The 19,640-nt window shown below is 38.5% G+C and overlaps 1 protein-coding gene across 3 annotated transcripts in view; it reads left to right on the forward strand.

Annotated features, from left to right (window-relative positions):
- Window positions 1-19,640, forward strand: part of Efl1 (elongation factor like GTPase 1) — a 128,610-nt gene that overhangs the window by 2,408 nt on the left and 106,562 nt on the right. For all 3 annotated transcript variants that reach the window (XM_031387206.1, XM_031387207.1, XM_031387208.1), the window contains exons 3-6: window positions 1,223-1,290; window positions 6,062-6,146; window positions 17,381-17,514; window positions 18,929-19,066. In XM_031387206.1, coding sequence (XP_031243066.1) covers window positions 1,223-1,290; window positions 6,062-6,146; window positions 17,381-17,514; window positions 18,929-19,066 — 425 coding nt within the window. The remainder of the gene's footprint in view (window positions 1-1,222; window positions 1,291-6,061; window positions 6,147-17,380; window positions 17,515-18,928; window positions 19,067-19,640) is intronic.

Here is a 19,640-nt window from a genome sequence, read left to right on the forward strand (position 1 = left end):
AAAAAAAAAAAAAAAAAAAGGTAGGAAAGAGGCTTGGTGACTCTTGTCTTTAACATGAGCTCTGAAGAGAAGGAGAGAGGGTGGATCACTTGTAGGAAGACCCAGCTAACACTGAGTTTTATATACAAATAAAGTGACTAGCCTGTCTATGCGTTTATGATTATGTGTACATGTTTGGAGGATATGAGATCTAGCCAAAGGTTTTACTTTTCTTTATTAATTTTTTTTTCTGCTTTGAGAATTAAATAGCAGATTGACTAGTGTGTATGTATATATCAAACATCAAACATTGTTGACCAAGGGATTCAGTCTTACCTAATAATGAAAGGCTCCTCTTTTGTGGTACATTCTAATGGATGTATGTTTGCCATACTTGTACTTACAATGAATTCTATGCTGTTGCACAGCAGGAAAGTGATGTTCTAGGATTATATACTAACACATTATTTAAGATCTTGAGAGGTCCCTTGATTAGTCTGTGGTTTATACTATTATACAGATTCCACAGATTATATATTTACAGACTACAGAAAGCTGTATTGTAGGGAAAATCCAATATTTGTTAGGTCCACCCAACTGTGGAAATTGACTATGCCCATATCATTCTTTAAACATGGGTACCTGTTTATGATGCTTGAAATTGTGTTAAGTTTGGCAGTATTCTAATAAAGGTAACTAACTATAAATTTGTATCTGATTATGCAAAGACTTTCTTTTATTGTACAATAGATTCCAGGTCTAGTTTTTAACTGGATTACAAACTGGCAAATGTCAGCCAGGGTCACACATAGGTAACTGCGACAGAAACCACATGTTGTAGTTTCCTGGTGATGATTTACCCAGAATGCCTTTCTGAGCTAAACACTATTGCTGTCCTTTTGCTTTCTGAGCTTTTAGAGCTTAAGTTTGTAAGTTTGGTTAATTGTGTAGAATGGTTGGTAAGTTATAATAACCTTGATTGATTTCTTAAAGCTAGATTATAGTAACTAATACAAACATTGTAAGAGATTGTTTGTATTTTGATCTCAAAGTGTTTTGCCTCAGCACAACTTTTACTATATTTTACTCTGTAAAGTCTGCCTCAACCTAAGGTAATTTCTTGCTTAAAATTAATCTGACAACTTTTCAAGTGAGATTGGTAAGATCTACAGGGAGATAATTCAGCATTATTGAATGCTAACCCCTTTAAACAAACGTATTGTAATTACTGTTGTTTTAACAGGAAAAACTACCCTTGCTGATTGTCTTATATCCAGTAATGGAATCATCTCCAGCCGCCTGGCAGGCAAGGTATGTTGTTGGATTTGGTAAATGCTTGTTGCATTTTGATGAGTATTAATTAGCTGTCTATAACATTATAATCCATTTGCTTTGTCCTTTAGTGATGTAAACATGTAGAAGGAACTGACAACCCATTAAGTTAATATAAAATAGATGTTGAGAAAAGCTCACTTCCATATTGCATTTTGTTGCAATTGTATTAATCCTATATTGTATAAATGCAAGTCAGCTGTTACATGATTGCAAGTTTTCATGGGTGGATGTGAGGGTAAGGTAGAGAAGCCATTATATAATGGAAATGGGAAGAATCAAGACTGGTTTCTATATGTTGTACTTGTTTGAGTTGAGCTTTTGCCTAGAGACCAACAGAATGTGTCAGTTACCTAAGATCTTGAAGATCAGCTTCAGTAATATGAGAACCAAAGGAAGGCTTGAGGATCCTGTTGAAGATACTACTTTAGGGGCCAGTGAGATGGCCTAGCAGGGAAAGGTGCTTGCTGGGAGGCCTTATGTTCTGCATTGGATCTTGGGATCTACATGGTGGGGGACAGTGAGGCAGACCACTCCTATAAATTCTCCTCTAACCTCTATGATAGGTTTGTGTGCCCATACACGCACATGCACATGCGCGCACACACAAATACAAATGTAAGTTTTTAGAGAAAGAGTATGTGTATTACCTGTAAGTTTAAAGAGTTTAGAATAATTTTCTTCATAGTAACAAAATAAAGAGATATTTCTCTCTGTAATGGACCTAGTATGTAATCAACAGAATTAATCAGGAATAGTAACAAAATTGAGTCAACAAAGTTGGCGCTGGAGACTTAGAAGAGAGGATTGGATATTTGAGGCCATCTAGCAGGTTAGACTTAGTAATGAAGTGCTCATTTTCCCCCAGCTTGAGAAGGCAGAATGACAGCAACCAACCAAAGTAAGAGGAAATAAACTGTAATTAGGGGAGGTAGAAAACAGATGTGGTATGGAAAACACTAGTGAAGCCAAAGATGACAGTTAACAAATTTGAACTTATAGCATACTTAAAATATCGCCCTAATATAAACTGGACTTTAAAATCCAATCACTGTGTGTTCATCAGTTGTAAGAATGCAGCATACCACACAGTAATGAAGATGTAAATAATAAGAGAAGCCATTGGGGGGGTGTTTGTAAGAACTGCTACACTTAATAAATATTCTCTAGAGATAAATTGTTTTAAACTATAAAGTTTGCTAATTAAAATTACAACAGTGTAACCAACTTGTGATCGCTATGACTAAAAACTTTTTTCTTTTTCTTTTTAATTTCCATTGTTGAGGCATAGTTGGTACTTAACCAGCTAATGCTATTTTCTGTGGCTCACTGTACTTAGGAAGTAGATGAAGTAGAACCTTTAACTGAATGACTTAAGGATGAGTAGAACTGATAATATCAGCAAGATAGATCAAGAATGAGAAATAGATGATAATAGGAACAAGAAATGCTATAGAGATTTAAAAACTAGGATCTAATGATCAACTTCATACCAGTAAACTTAATACTGTGATCATTTAAGAAATTGAATTGGTTGGGAAAAATCTTTCACTGAACAGCCCTGATGGCTTAAATATTTAATTAAACACACCTGTTCTAATTTAACTGGAGAGTAGTAAAAGAACAAATAATTTTACTTCTACCTGAGACAGTAAAAACTATAGAGGAGAGAAACGCAGCAACAGGGCATACCCGTCAGTCACAGGACATACCCACCAAGTCTTGAGTAGATGTTGAAGTCTTTCCAAGGTTCCCGGGAGAGGAGAATTCATGTCAATATTCTGACTGGGATAAAAATGTTAACTGTTACAGCTCAGTGGTTAGGAGCACTTGATGCTCTTGTGAAAACCTGGGTTCTGGGTTCTGTTCCCAGCATCTGCATGGTGGGTCACACTTCTGGTCTGTAGATATTATACAAGTGGTGTACAAGACATGCATATAGGCAAAGCACTTACATAAAGTAAATATAAATAAAATCTTAAAAAAATCTTTACTAGCATACTGTTGTAAACTAGTATTATTTAAAACAATAGTTCTTTTAACTGAATTGAATATGTCTCAAGGAATTTAAGAATGATTTAACTATGATTATATTAATGGATTGAAGGACAAGTTATTTCAAAGATATAAAGAATATTCAATAAAATTTAACACTACTGTGTGTGATAGATCCCTTTCACAAAGTAGGTTTAGAAGATAATCTTAAATGTTTTTTGTTTGTTTGTTTGTTATAAAGTTATAATAAAGATTGGATTTAATCATGAAATATTAACTTTTCTATTCAAAAATATGTACGATTGGTTATTGTATCCTTGTGCTGTTTGTATTTTAACTTCCAGTGAACAGTGCTTTGGAGGTTATTGCTATAAAACTAAGGCAAAAAACAATGTGAATTTGGAAAGGAAATAACTGCTTGTTGACTAATAAATGCTATGACTTTGAAGAAAAGTAAAAACTAAGGGGCTGAGGTGGCTCTGTGGTTAAGAGTACATGTTGCTCTTGCAAAGGCTTGGGTTCAAGTCCCAGCACCCACATGGTGGTTTATAACCATCTGTAACTCCAGTTCCAGGGGATCCAAACGGTCCAAACTAATAAATAAACTGTTAAACTATAAATAAAGAATTTAGCATGATTCAGACTATACAAGTCATTGAAAAGAAATTCATAGAAATAAGTAGACAAAAGATTTATAAATCTTCCATATTATTAGGCTAAAATTATTTTAAAGAAAACTTAAATAAGAAAGGTATACTGTGTTCCTGTTTTGGCAGACTCAATATTTAAAAACTTGCTAGTTGTTTCATGTTGATTTATATTTTTAGCAAATTGGGAAAAATTCTGAAGTTTTTTTTTCCTAATTAAATTGGATATACCATATGTCATTTTAAAATCCCAAGAGCGGGATGTGGTTTTTTCTTACAAGATGGTATGGTTTGTGAATGTCCTTTAATGTGGTGGATTGGAATTGGCTGGGCTATCATATTGGCTGATGAACCAGAAACATCCATATGTGAGAGCTTGATTGATTGTAGATCTGGCATTTCAGGTCTGAAATCTTTTCAGGAGAAAAGATGACTTCAGTAAAGGATCTTTGAAAAACTAATACTGGGCCAACCTGTACTTAACCACCTGCATTTGTTAAAATTTATGAAAGGCTTAAACTTTTAGAAAATTGTAATAGATGTTACTTCTGTGACCATAAGAGACGATATCTTGAGAAAGTAAAAATCTACTGTATAAAGTTTGATTAATTCAACTCCATTAAAATAAATAACATTTTTATCAGGTATGCCACAAAGTGAAAAAGTAACAAAAAAAATGCTTCTAATTAGGAAAAGAATGTAACAAACACTTAATTGATAAGTAATAATCAGAGACTATTTAACACTTATCCAAAACAAACCTGTAATGCAGCCAGTAGAAAGATGGGCTTTCCATGGGATTCTAGTGGAAGAAGAATACTAAGTCAGGACGGTAAAGGTTGGGAAAGTATAACTGTAAAAAATGAAACACTGCATCTGATTTAGAAACTGGTGAGATAGATGATGAAGAACCAAGGCAGTATTTCACTATTGAGTGTGGATCAGTCCAAATACTTTGGAGGAAAAAAATGTGGAAATATCTGGTAGCATTGAAGATGTATAAATTTAATGATTCAGTGTGCAAGAGATACAATACCAAAATCTTTTTTTTTTAATTTATTTATTTTAACTTTATGTATATGGATGTTTTTGCCTGTAAGCATGTCTTTTACGATATACATGCAATGCTGGCAGAGACCAGAAGACAGCACAGATTCCCTGAAACTGGAGTTAATGAATGATTGTGAGCCACCATATGGGTGCTCGGAATTGAACTAGACAGTGCTTTTAACCACTGAGCCATCTCTTCAGTCTCAATCCAAATTTCCTATCAGCTTACTCACATTACTTTAAAAGAATGAATTTGCGTGTGTCCACCACTGGTAGACTGGATCAGTAAATGTGGAAGGTTTAGGAAGGAGAATCTAATATAATGAGTGACTCATAGGTACATCCATCAAAATGGTTACCTTGGGAACTTAATATTGAGTACCAAAATGTGACTTGATATATCTATCATCTATATATTTTCTATTATATAAGGCTTAAAGCTTGTATTCAGAATAGCTGTGGGAATGGAAGTATTCCTGAAAACCAAGGAATTCGTGTGGAATGAAAAAGCACGGCAGTCAGTATTAGCACATTATTCGCAAGGATTTTGATTGAAAGAGATGAGATTACATAAAGTTAAGAATTTATAATGGAGAGAAATATTGATGTTGTACCAAGTAGGACTTTATCTGTAAGTAGTAAAGCTTTGGGAAAGCCACCTGCTGAGTTTTGATATTATAGATACTTTTTACTATCTCATTTTTTTTAAAAAGGAAAAAAACCCATGCACATTTAAAATCTGTTACTTTGGAAAAGAGTTAAGTCTCATGCCCTTAAAGACCCTCTGTTTCTTTTGATCTCATCAAGTACAAGGCTGCATTATGAGGAACAGAAAGAACTCCAGCTCTTGGTGGATTTCCTTGAACTATTGACTCCTTCCTGGCTAAGATGTAGATGAGCAGCACTCGGGGGATACAGTGTGTGGATGCGTTTGTGACACCTTACCACTTAAAAAGACTGAGAGCTGTATGGCTTATATGTTAAAATCAAACTAAGCCCATTTTAATGTTGCATTTTAGTCACTGGAAAGTAAAGATACATATGTTGTGCTTTTCTAGTTAAGGTACATGGACAGCAGAGAAGATGAACAGGTCAGAGGAATCACTATGAAATCCAGCGCCATTTCACTACATTATGCAGAAGGTAAACCATCTGTGTTTTGTTTGTTTGTTGTCATCTTTCATGCCCTGCCCCTTCTCTTTCTGAATTAATCGCATGCCTTGGTTTCTTTGCTTTGTGTTCCATGCATCTCATTCTGGCCTCTCCAGATGGTCTGTTGTTGTCAGAGTCAGGCTGTCCAGGCTGGGATGCAGATGGGGACCTTTCTGACTGGCTTGAGGGCAGAAGAACTGGCAGTTCAGAGCTACCTGCCTCCAGCAGGTGATTGTGTGGATGTCTTCACAAGGAAAGTCAGGAGCTAGGACTTTTCTGACTGGTCCTTAGCCTTCCATTTCCTGGCTGGATCCTTCTTCTGCTCCATGGCCTGCATATGAGATTTGGAGTCTTAGTTATGTAATTGTGGGTTGCTCTGACCACTACTACCTGTTACTCTGATCAGTACTATCTTGCCATCCACAAATGCAGATGTCATTCTGATAGTAACACATAATACTCTGACAGAAATGGTCAAATGCCATGAGATGTATGTTCACAAAAAGCTTTGTATTAGTATAAACATTGCAGAAACTTAAATGTTAAAAGGAAAGTAACTAAATGAATTGTTACATCCATGCTGTGGAATATTATATAATGCTTAAATATATAGAATTATAATTATATAGGTCATATGTTTATAATTATATAGAAAATGATATGTTAAGAGACAGAAAAGCAAAGTATTTCTGAGAGGTATGAATGTGCATGTGTGCAAATAAGAAAAGCTTCTGCAAGATGCATTTGAAACTTCCACAATAGATATCTCCAGAAGCTGGATTATGATGAAATTTGTACTTTTCAAAATATTTATTTTTGTGCTTTTCTAAATATTTATTTTTGTACTATTAGAAAACTTTATGAAAGATGTATATTTTGAAGAAAATAATAAAGAGTTATTTCCCTAATGGAGTGACCTGTGGTTCATCCTTCACAGTGTAGTCTCTCTGGCTCCAAGAGAGGCATTGTGTAGTGTGTGGCCATTTTCATTGCTGTCTCTAAGCACACCAGTTTATAGTATGTAGTATTTCAAGTAATGCTTCTATTTTTTTTTTTAAATGTTCCCCTTCTTATTTGAGGGTCTTTCCCATTCTGTGGCCCAGGGATCTTGCTATGCAATTTTATAGACTTGAGGAGATTGTACCTTGTCACCTTCCATTTTCACACTGTCCTTTTAACTTCAAGACCCTCTAGTGTTGGCTTTAGTTGTTGTGCCCCAACTTTGTCTCTGTTCACCCTTACTACCCTGAGCTGCTTTACTTAGATTTACTTGTAAACTCAGCTATTTCCCATCCTTGCTGTCTTTCTGGTAGAGACTGTGAGAAAATGGCTTATAGGACCCTGGGATTGAATGATCTATCGTGTTTTCTTAAACTCTGGCTTTGGGAAGCTGGGTATTAAAATGTTCTAGGTACATGCTTCTTCCTAGGTTGTAGAGAAGCAGAGATTCAGGCTTGGGTTAGGGTGGGATGTCTTTTTGAAATACATACAGAACTAGAGGTACTTTTAATGAAAATTTTTGAAAAAAAAAATTAGACTTTTATTTGAGTGACATTCTATTTGTTAGTTTCAGGGTCTCATAACCCATACTGGCTGGAAACTCAGTGTCTAGTGGAGGCTAGAATTGAACTCTTTATCCTCCTCCTTCCTGCGTTCTCTGCTTCTCAAATGTAGGGAGTACAGGCATGCATCACCATGATGACTGTGTATTTAAGGCAGATTGTCTGACCACATCAGGTCAAGTTTTTGAATGTTCCTTTTAGAACTCTACTCTTGTGTTTAGGCTTGGTTGTCTTTTTCTTTTATCTTTGTTTTTATGCTGTGTGTTGTTACAGGTTTGCCCCACTTTTCCAGTGTCCTCCTTATACTTACCTGTGTCTGACTCCCTGTCCCCACATTTACTGTTCCTTTACCTCATTTCTTGTTGCTTACTGCTTTGTTTGTGTGTGTGTGTGTGTGTGTGTGTGTGTGTGTGTGTGTGTGTTCCCGAACACGTAGGCCTTAGATGTGATTGAGCTTTTCTTTTTATTCAAGTCTCTTGCAGAGGTTGCACCTGTGGTTTGGTGTTTTTTCAGTTGGCTGGGCATGTAGTCATACCAATAAGAATTGGAGTCAATAAATATCAATTTTCCTAATCAATCACATTGGTTAGGAATGTTGACTGACATTTTCTCAGAACTGATTACATTTCCTCTCTGTAGTTGAGAACTGATTCCCCAGAGTGAGACAACCTAAAGAGGAACCTACGTGGAGGTTAAAGAAGCTCCATAGGTTGCTTTTATCACCTTCTTTCCATCCCATCTGATTGTCTTCTTAGTTGAGAAACGTTTATGAAATGTCGGTTCCTTTCTATTGGCCTGACGCTTTACGAAATGTGTTCTGTTTTGTTATTTTTTCATTCTTTCCTTTGATTGAAATAGAAAATCTTATTTGAGTTTAAAAGGACAAGCTTACAATAGTCTTGGAACAGTCTAGAAATGATTGAAAGCCATCAGAGTGATCCCATGTCTTGCATCTTCCAGAGGTCCAGTTCTTCTGTGGAACATGAAGTCTAGTACATAGTTATGCCAGCACTTGTTGTAAATACTGGAATTCTGTTGTGGAACATTTCTGTTTCTTACCCATCACTCATGTTCCTTATACCAAGATACCATTGATGTATCTTGTCATTTCAAGAATTTGCAAACTCTTTAGAGAAGTGGTTCCCAACTTTCCTAATGCTGTGACCTTTAAATACAGGTCTTCATGTTGTGGTAACAACAGTTTTTGTTGTTATTTCCATAACTGTAATTTTGCTATGCTTAGGAATTGTAATGTAGATATCTGTGTTTCCCAGTTGTCTTAGACGACCCCTGTGAAAGGGTCATTTGACCCCAAATGGATTGTGACCTACAGGCTGAGAACCACTGCTCTTTGACATCCTCAGATGACACAGTGTCTTGAAATCTTTTAGAATGCACATATAGTATCTATATTCAAATTTTAAACAGTTTGAAATTCATGGACTAATCTTTGAGTAGTCTCTAAAGGCATATTGCTGACATTTCTACTTTATAATCAGTTTGAATATATGAGGAAATATTGCCACTACAAGACATTTGCATTTTTTACTCGGTCTTTTAAAATATTTTAAATAAATTTACAAGTTTGTCTTTTTTGTAATAATAGATAGTATGTTTTCTTATAGGCTATTGAGTAAAACACAAGAATAGAATACAAATAACTTAACTTTACTTTGTTTTTTTTTTCAGTTTTTATATTTAATCTGCCAGAATTTTATGTGTGCCTATGTGTATACAATGAAGTAAATATATAACTTATCTTCTCCACACACAGTTCATGACTTCCAACACTAGTCAGATATCATTGTTACTTATGATTTTATTGGCTCTGGACTGATAATGGTATTTACATCACTGACTGAGACAGTTTGGGTAGGATTGATGGACTAGAGGCCTGTACCATTTCAGCTGCATTGATTGATTACATATGGGAATTTTTAAGACTTTTGGTAATTTTTAAAAAAGTCTAAAACTCTCTGCAGAATAAGTTGGAGAAGAGTTTAGTTCATAAGTGTTTTTCATTGTAGATGTAAGCATGTATCAACTTGATTATATGGGACACTTGGGGTTCACCCCAGTGGCAGCCACTTGTGCCAGGATTTAATTTGATTGGGGAAATGGGAGACCCAGCAGCATTCTGCAACAAGATCCAGGTGCAGGTTGTTTTTTTTCTGGGTAAGTGTGGTGAGCAGGTTCAGAATTCACAGCCATGATGGCTTCTGTCTTTTAACTCTTCAGAGACTGAGCCAAGGGAACTGACACTCCACTCACCTCCATTGACACAAGGCCTACAGGCTTTCCTTTCCTCCTGCCTGTCTGTTAGTCTAGGAGGGAAGGATTCCCTTTTTGTGCATTTTGACTGAAATATCAGATTTAATTTCCCCTTTTATGACAGTGTCTTTTCTTCCTTTCTCTCTCTCTCTCTCTCTCTCTCTCTCTCTCTCTCTCTCTCTCTCTCTCTCTCTCTTTCTATCTTTCTTTTTCTCTCTCTCTTTCTTCTTTCTTTTCCTTCCTTCCTTCCTTCCTTCCTTTCTTTCTTTCTTTCCTTCCTTCCTTTCCTTTCTTTCTTTCTTTCTTTCTTTCTTTCTTTCTTTCTTTCTTTCTTTCTTTCTTTCTTTCTTTCTTTCTTTCTTTCTTTCTTCCTATTTTGTGAAGCATGTAGTTGATGCCAAGCTTAAGATAAAACTTGGTGGTTGAATTCCAAACTAGATGCCTCATGCATGGCTTTGTTTAGCCCTCCCAGAATTCCTCTGAGATGGTCATCCTTTTTTTACTTATGTGCAAGCTAGACTTCAGAGATTAAGGACAGTAGTTTCTAGAATACAGTAGCAGGCCAAGTAATTACATTCCCAGCCTGTTCACTTGGATTGGGAGCCTGTTGGGAGTTAGGCCAGGATCCGACTAATTCTTCCTGAAGCTTCATTTCTTTCCACCACAGATTTACTGGGATTACTCCTGGACATCTTGTGGCCAGTGTTACCCACATCACTGTTGTCCTTGGTCATTGCCCAAGATGTGAGCCACATGGTCTGGCCTCTCTTGGTGGCTTTTCCATATTCCTTTGTGATTCTAACACCTGAACCTCCTCTTATTTCTTCTTTACCAAAACTTCCTCTGCAGACTTTCCAAGGCAAACATCAGCACACCCTCAGCATCACTAATGATGTTCCCTCTTCCTCGTTCTGACCACACTTTTTTCCTTACGTTTCTTTCGTGTTTCTTATGTCTGAATTAGGACATGGGGTTACCATCTTACCCAGAGTCTTACTCCAGTGCTAGTTCTGTCCTATTTTAAATCCTTCAAGGCTCCTGCCATTCAGTTGCTCCTTTTGAGTACTATGAACTCCTGATTAGGCTCCCAGGTGATTTTGACACCTGACTCCTGATTTTCTTTTACATGTGACTTCTCCTGGTGGGTCCAGGAAGGAAGCCAAGAAAACTCACTCCAGAGACAGAAGCTTTAAAACAAAAGCTTTATTTTTGGATCATTCAGGGAGGCAGCCATTTCAAGATGTAAACTTTGTCCCTGAGGAGAAGCTATATTTTATTTGTAAAAGGTAGGAATACAAAGCAAGGGGGGAGCTCACATTATGGGTTAAGCTAGGGAGTATAGACTGGGCCATCTCCAGGGCACCTGGCTTCAAGGTTCTTTATTCGTTCTCCTAGACAGAGTCATAAGGGGACAAAGGAGGGAGTGGGTCAGCGCTTGTAGTTGGCATAATAGGCAATTAGTTGTATATCTTTACAACGTTTGCACCTTGGTTTAGATAACAGCACTTTCTGTATTCTTTACCAAATTAACAGACAATTAAGAAAACATTTGGAATAGTGGGATAGTTGTTCATTCCTAGGCTTGGTTACATGAACTTCTTTGACCCAGACATCAAGATGAAGAAGTTGTCCTTGAGATTGCTGGACTCAAGACAATTGTCTCCTTTTAAGTTGTCCCTGAGATGTCTGAACTCAGACAACTGTTTACAACAGAGGCCGTCCAGCTGTAGTGAAGTCCCCAGCCTACTTGGTGCCTGAGACCTTGAATTTAGTTTCTGAAAACAAAATGGTAGTACTTAGACTAAGGTTTTTTGTTTGTTTTGTTTTTTGTTTTGCTTGCTCCCAGTTCTCCAAGATAGCTTTGACTGTCCCTAAAATGACTTCTCTTATGGATTGGCCTTTCAGTAACAATGCTATTTAGTTTTCAACTTCCTTACCTGCTGCCATGGCTGCTTTCTGGATTCCAGCATCACCTGAAACTGTTTTTAGCTTTAGCTTTTCAAATTTAAATACTTGTTGTTGAGCCTGGTCGGTGCACTTCTCCCACCGACTTGGGCATCTGTCCAGGAGGATTGTTTCAGCCTCTGATCCTGAGAGAAGCCTGGATTACATAGATCTCATCTCAGGAACAACAGAAAGTTCAACGTGTGACCAAGTGAGGAGTAAAAATGTACTCAGTCAGTAGTAAGAACAGTCAGATTTCACTGCTCCCTTCTCCACTGCCTTTGCTTTTCCCTGCTCTTTTGCCCACATGCTGAAGTAACAACCTTTTTATTTTATAAGATTCTGACTTTACTTGATCCATGCCTTCTGCAGCACAGGGGTGTCCCTTGACCATCTGTCTCTTCCCAACATCTTCGTCCAACAGTGGTTTTGCTTCCTTGACCCTCTAGCACTTCCTCCAGCAAAACTCCATCCTGGTAAAGTTCATTCCCTACACCTCTTCCTCTTCAGCCTTACAGGCCAACGTTCTATTGCTTTCCTGCGAGGTCTTGCTCATTCTCCCCAGCAGCTATTTGAAAACTCTTGGCAGTTTGTCAAGAGTCTCTATGTCTTCCACATACCCCTCAAACTCCTTTCCACAGACTCAGCAGACATTGCTATTTTCTTTATTGCAGAAAAGAAGCTGTCTGCCACCATCCCTTAAACTGTAACTGTGACATCTTTGCCTGTCTTCTGTCTTTAGGAAAGATGTGTGCTCTGGATTCAGGCCCCACTTAGTGCCTTTCCATCTGTGTCTGTCTTCCTCCAGATCTGGCCTCTAGACATAGTTGCATATGCATGCAGTTCTTTTTTTTTTTTTTTTTTTTTTCAGTTTTTTGAGACAAGGTTTCTCTGTGTAGCCCTGGCTGTCCTGGAACTCACTCTGTAGACCAGGCTGGCCTTGAACTCAGAAATCTGCCTACCTCTGCCTCCCAAGTGCTGGGATTAAAAGTGTGCGCCACCCCCGCCAAACTTGCACACAGTTCTTTTCAATCTGAGTTCTTTTCAACCTGAGATCTCTGCATTCTTCTCTCTGGCCCAGTTTTCCTATTACTACTATTCTTTCAACTGCTCTGATAGGCCCAGCATCTTACAGTAATGACACACTCTGGCAAGGTGAAATTTGCAAGAGGATTGGACCTTAATGTCCGACTCCCCTTCCAGGGTGGTGAAGCAGAGTGAGACACCAGCAAGTAATGACTCATGGTAGTATGGAAGTACAGCTGCTCTGTTTACTACCACCACAACAGGCTGGCAAAGGGAGGGCTGTTCTCTGTGATGTGAAAGTCCAGGATGTGGCCACAGTACTTATAGCTGGTGTGGACTGAAATTATACTGAAATAAATAAATAGCCACAGTACTTATAGCTGGTGTGGACTGAAATTATACTGAAATAAATAAATAAATAAATAGATACCAAAGTGAATAAAGTGAACCATGGGCAGCATTGCATGGTCCAGTTTGTTTCAGTTTGGAGGCAGATCCAGAGAATGCTTATTTGGATGGGTTGCAGCCAGAGGAAAGCCTACTTTGTTCATTACTCCTAGGTCATTAATCTCTTCCTAGCAAACCCTCACTTTGACACTCTGGTGTCACTACTTATGGTGAGCTGCTCATGAAGAAGACCCCAATTGTCTTGCTATGTCTTCTCACTTCAAAATGTCTGAGAAACAAGGCACTGTTTAATAATGATTCCTTGGTGGTGGGCTAGGCAGAGCTCTGAAAAGCTGAAAGGTCTTTGACAACTTCCCTGAAAAGGCCATGAGGCCTGAAAAAGCAATCTGTTGCTAACCAAGATCAGTTTTTCCCTACCAAACTCCAGTGCACTTTGGAAGACTTTCTTGGAGCCTAGCTTCGTAAATTGTGGCTTGTGACCCATACGAGATGATGGAGCTAAGTATGGAAGTGTTGAAGAATCTGGTAATAGCAGGAAGACTCCTGAATGTGCAGCAACCAAGAATTAGTTCAGAGTCAGGGAGCAAGGAATCCGAGGAGTTCATGGCAGCGTTCACCTTGTTGCATGTCGCAATGTCACTGCAGCCTTCTATCTGAGCATACAGTGTGCACTATACTGTGCATGCTGTCATGTCACACACTGCCAAAGGAACACTGAGACACCTCAGCTCTGTATGGATTCCAGTAATTTTACTGAACATATGAAATTATCTGCTGAAACTTGAATTTTTTTTTCAAAGCCTTATTTTTAATGATGGTTCTTAAACGCTTTAACCTCCCTTCTAGCCCACCACCCACCAGAGGTAGTGGGAAAGCAAGGATACAGGGGAAGTGGACCTATTTAGAAAGGGTTCTTTGGAGCAAATCCTGTCTGTGTTGTCAGGAAATCAGCAGTTCAGTTCACAGATGTCAGCAGTGGCAAACTGCTCGAGGATACACTCACAGACACTTCACAGATACACCAGCAGTCCAGCTTGATAGAGTCGGGTTAGCAAACACGAATCAGCAGCCGTGGCACTACCTAGTGGACTGCCAGGCCTCAGCCTCAGCACAAATCAGCAGAAGGGACCCAGAGGGACTCCAGGAGAAGTTCTCCGTTGTGCCTCTCTCAGCAAAGCAAAGATCAGCGAAGACACACGACCACCAAGCTTTGAACAGCTAGCTCTGTCAGCCTCTGTCACTGTTGAGTCCTATTTATATGCCCTCCAAACATCACTTGTCCTCTATGGTTCTTGCCTCAGCCTGTGCATCTGTCTTAGCTGGCATCACTCTACCAATCAGCAAGAAGCTGCAGCACACCACTAGAAGTTTTTTGGTGTGTTTCTGTCTATGCAGTCCTGACAAGTGGAGCTCAACTACACAGTGTAAGGTGGACCAATATATGCATAATTAGCAAAGAATTCTTCCTTCATCATGTGTTCTTTTACACATGTGTGCTTGCCTTAGAGAACATCTTCTCACCTGTGTCTGTTTCAGCTAAACATTCCTTCAGGAGTCAGCCTTAGCCTCTCACCTGTGTCCACTTTAGCTAAATATTCCTTCACGTGTTTTCCCCAGCAAAACACCATCCAACTGACTTTCCAAAGAACTGTTAAGTTTCTGCTTCAGTCTGCGATTATGGAAAAAGCAGATCAATTATGAAAAACAAAGACTATCCCTCCTCAGCTCAATATCAAATCAGTATATCTTTGGATTATATTGTGTTAGAACTTTTTTTTTGGTTTTTTTGGTTTTTTGAGACAGAGTTTCTCTGTATAGCTCTGGCTGTCCTGGAACTCACTCTGTAGACCAGGCTGGCCTTGAACTCAGAAATCTGTCTGCCTCTGCCTCCCAAGTGCTGGGATTAAAGATGTGCATCACTACTGTCTGGCTGTGTGAGAACTTTTAATTTTAAATATTGATGTTTAAGAAATGACTGAGGTTTCCTAAAAAACATTCATAATTTCTGGCTTGGGATTTAGACAGAACTCCCAACTATTTCTGAAATGGCTTTAAGTATATTTCTGGCAATCATTTATATGAAGTGTTTTCTTTCAGCATTGACAATTATGAAATCAAAATATTGACCAATTCTGAAAAACATAGATGCTACATGTTTTATATTATCAATTATTCACCCAAAATTTAATTCCTGATGTGAAAATAAATCAGTACATCTATCTCAAAAGTACGCACATTTGTTTTAATTGTTATTAAAAAGTAAATGTTTATGTGTCCTAAAGAATTGTTTCAAATTTTTGTTCCTGAGTTCTTGTCCATGAATACTTGATGTGTATACATCCCATCTATGTGCCTGTGTACCCGGGAAGGTGTAAACATACCTTGGTAAAGGGATGCTGATGGGAGATTTAGGAAGGTGACTGGAAAGCTTACGAAGCCAGGTCCTAGGAATCCAGCAGCCCAGTGCCTGTGGAGTTGTAGCATGTAGAGGGCAACAGGCTGCCCAGGTGTAGTGGTTAAAGGTGTGGTCTCTGAAAATGAGTGGTTTCTACAAGTCTCAGCTTTTCTTTATTCATTTAGATGGCATTTGGCCTGCAAACTATGAATTTGAGATCCTCTTGCCTCAGCCTCCCAGGTACTGCCACCCGCTGGCTGCCTCTACCATTTTGAATTATATTTCATTTTGCCAGCGCAGAATGAGATTCTGGCGGGATGTCCTTGGGATCGGTATTTTTATGTGTTCTTGTATCTAGCTCTGTGCAAAGGGGGCTAACATTGGTTACTGCTGTGGAGGGCTGTAAGAGAACATTATAGACTTAGAACAGTGGCAAGCACAAAGGTGAGCCACAGGGTTAGCACTGGCTGGGTTACTGCTGTCATACTTTATCTTTGTAATTTCACCCAGGACGAGTGAAGTTACTAGAATTATATCCTAGAACAGTCTTCCCATAGACGTCAAATTTAGCTCTCTAATAAGCCGTTAGCATATTGCAGATAAGAAACACCAAGTGAAAGGGAGGAACAAAAGCATTTGTGTCTGAGCATTCGTGTAATTAATTTGACTTTGAAATGTTATCACATATGGCAGTAATGGGAGTTAAGTACAGCATCCTGTAGTGTTAGTATTCACGTGGCTTACTGCATTGTGTCAATGTTAAATATCTGATGAAGACCAGTTGTCTTGGTGTGCCTGGGGCTTTGATGGGATGTATGCATTTTAGTGCTAACACCAGACAAGTAAAGATGAGAGTTCCCCACTAGAGTTTACATTTGTTGGGAATGCTAAAGGAGGTGGTGTGAGGACACTCCCTGCACAGAGTAACTGCTCCTCACATTTTTGTGCAGTTTAGATTTGAGTCTCACTCTGGTTTTACAGATTCACACTGCTTCTTGAGAAATCACAGGAGTTTGGATTTGGTACCTGCTGTATAATGTCTTAAATGGGCATTTGAGGCCTCCTTTGAACATTTCTTACTTCTGAGCTCTCAGGCCAGTGGTTCTCAACTTTCCTATTGCTGCAACTCTTTAATGTAGTTCTTCATGCTGTGATGACTCTTAACATAAGGTTATTTTCATTGCTACTTCATAACTGCAATTTAGCTACTGTTATGGATCATGATATACATATCTCATACACAGGATGCCTGGTATTTTATCCCTGTGCAAGTGTAGTTCAACCCCAAAGGAGTCATGACCCACAGGTTGAGAACCACTGCCTTAAGCATTGATTGCTTTCCATTTCAACTAACTAATGTATAAACGGAGACTAGAGATATTTATCTCATAGGGATAATTTAATAATCCAGTATGTGTTTGGTGCATTAAAAGTCTTTTCCACAGTACCAGGCATACACTAATATAGTAATGAACTAGATGCTGTCAGATTTCACATGTTCAATGGTAATGTTGGAATGATAGCTGTTTGGTCTTGTCTTAGAAGTATCTTTCTTCTAAAGTCCCCAGGTAAGATGATTGCTTGTCTGCACAGCTATAAACCTGACTTTAAATTTTCAGGTAATGAGGAGTACCTGATTAATCTGATAGACTCTCCTGGACATGTGGACTTCTCCTCGGAAGTATCAACAGCGGTTCGCATTTGTGATGGCTGCATTATTGTGGTGGATGCTGTGGAGGGGGTCTGTCCACAGGTAAGAGCTGTGATCCACAAACGCTTTATAGAGTATGTAGAAAGAGCAGACACTGTTGATCGCTGTGTGCTACTGACAGACAGCGGGTTTCATATTTCACATTTGTCAGTGTTCCTGACTAGAATGAAGCTTATCACCAGAGTCTTAAAGAGATCATAGGAAATGATGGCCACACTTTGACAGATCTGTCTGTGGTATCATCTTAGAAGAGAGACTTGTCGGGCTGGAGAGATGGCTCAGTGGTTAAGAGCACTGACTGCTCTTCCAAAGGTCCTGTGTTCAATTCCCAGCAACCACATGGTGGCTCACAGCCATCTGTAATGGGATCAGATGCCCTCTTCTGGTGTGCCTGAAGACAGCAACAGTGTACTCACATAAAATAAATAAATAAATCTTAAAAAAAAAAAAGAAAGAAAAAAAAAGGGGGAGAGACTTGTCAAAAGCTGGGGAATGTTGAATTTGAGAGAGGTCTGAAGGCTCTACTCCAATGGAAAGGTTTCCAAATCGTGGAAGGCTGGTGATAACAACTCAGTATCGTTTTCCCCAAAACATGACTGTTCTTTTCTGCTAGAGTCTCAGTATGCACACAAACACTCACCCTTCCCACTTAAGGAATTTCTCTACTATTTTATATCCTTAATCCAGTGTTTCTAGTCTCACCAAAGTTGGGAGAATTAAGGCCAGAGTCATTGAGTATGTAGCTCTTGTGGTATCAAAACTCAGAAGAGCTAGTTCATTTTTTAAACATTTTTTTTTAAACCTTGCATTTCATCTTTTAAAAGCAAATACCCATCTCCAAAGTCAGTTTTGAATTCTCCTTAGTATATATGTTGTCTTTTAATACTTCCTTATATTATTATTTTAAATAATATATATTTTCTTTTAAGAAAAGAATAATAAAAGGCTTAATGTATTTAAATAGGGGAGACTTAATATTACAGAAAGATGTGCTCTGATTATCATGCAGCCCTTATGTTCCCCTGAGGCCACAGGTGTCTCAGCTTGAGAAGCAGAGCCTTATCCTGTGCAGTGCGTGGAGTTTCTGACAGAATGAGTGAAGTGAAGACACCTGACTTTAGGATAGCAGACTAGTGGGCACATGGAAGACCTTATGATCAGGGAGATGAGCAGGGGCTTCCGGGACTGGTGTACTTCTGACTTATATGCTGGAGTGCTAGGTGTTTGTTTTATACTCGTGTGTGTGTGTGTGTGTCTGTCTGTCTGTCTGTATGTATGTATGTATGTATGTATGTCTGTGTCTGTGTGTGTAGGTAGCCTAGTGAACATGTGTGTCTGCATGGTTATTCTGGGTTATAATATAGCCTAAGAATGTGTTGTTTACTACTTGAGAATTTCTTATTATGTGCATAGTATCTTTGCAGATCATGCAGGGTTTTTGCTTTGTTTTTAACAGACACAGGCAGTTCTTCGACAAGCTTGGCTTGAAAACATCCGCCCTGTTTTAGTGATTAATAAGATAGACCGCCTGATAGTGGAACTAAAATTCACCCCACAAGAGGCCTATTCTCACCTAAAGAATATTTTAGAACAGGTATTGTATTCTTTAGTACTTTAAAAATGGGCTGAAAAGTTGTAAGAAAGTGTTGAATATGAGGTGGTATTAGGGAAAATACACTTACTTGAAAGCTTATTACGTAAGATTCCTGTCTATTGGAGTCACCATACTGTGCAGAGGGGACAGAAGCAGGGTGCTCTTGGGAACTGCTTCTGATTTCCAGAAACCATCAAGTGTCAGGCTTGGACCGGAGGCTCTTGTGTTTAAAACTCTGTAGTTTGGTTCTTAAGTGAAGTGATATTAAGAGGCTAATATGATATTATGTTACTTGTTTTTAGATGAAAACTTTTTAGGCATCGATTTCTTTATTTAAGCACATATTTGTGTATATGTGTAGATATATGCAGTAGCAAATTAGGAATGATAAGTATAAGATGGACACTCCAGAAGCCATGATTTCTAAAAGCTCCCAGTGGAGCGAATGAGGCAGATGGTTGAGACATTGAAGACCAACTAGATACCTATGTGATTTCAGATCCCCGTCTGAGCCAGAAAGGAAAAGACTGTCTCACAGTGAGACCTTGAGATGGAGGTGTTTGCCAAGGTGAAA

This window comes from Mastomys coucha, unplaced genomic scaffold (assembly GCF_008632895.1).
Source record: "Mastomys coucha isolate ucsf_1 unplaced genomic scaffold, UCSF_Mcou_1 pScaffold21, whole genome shotgun sequence".
Classification (NCBI taxonomy): Eukaryota; Metazoa; Chordata; class Mammalia; order Rodentia; family Muridae; genus Mastomys; species Mastomys coucha.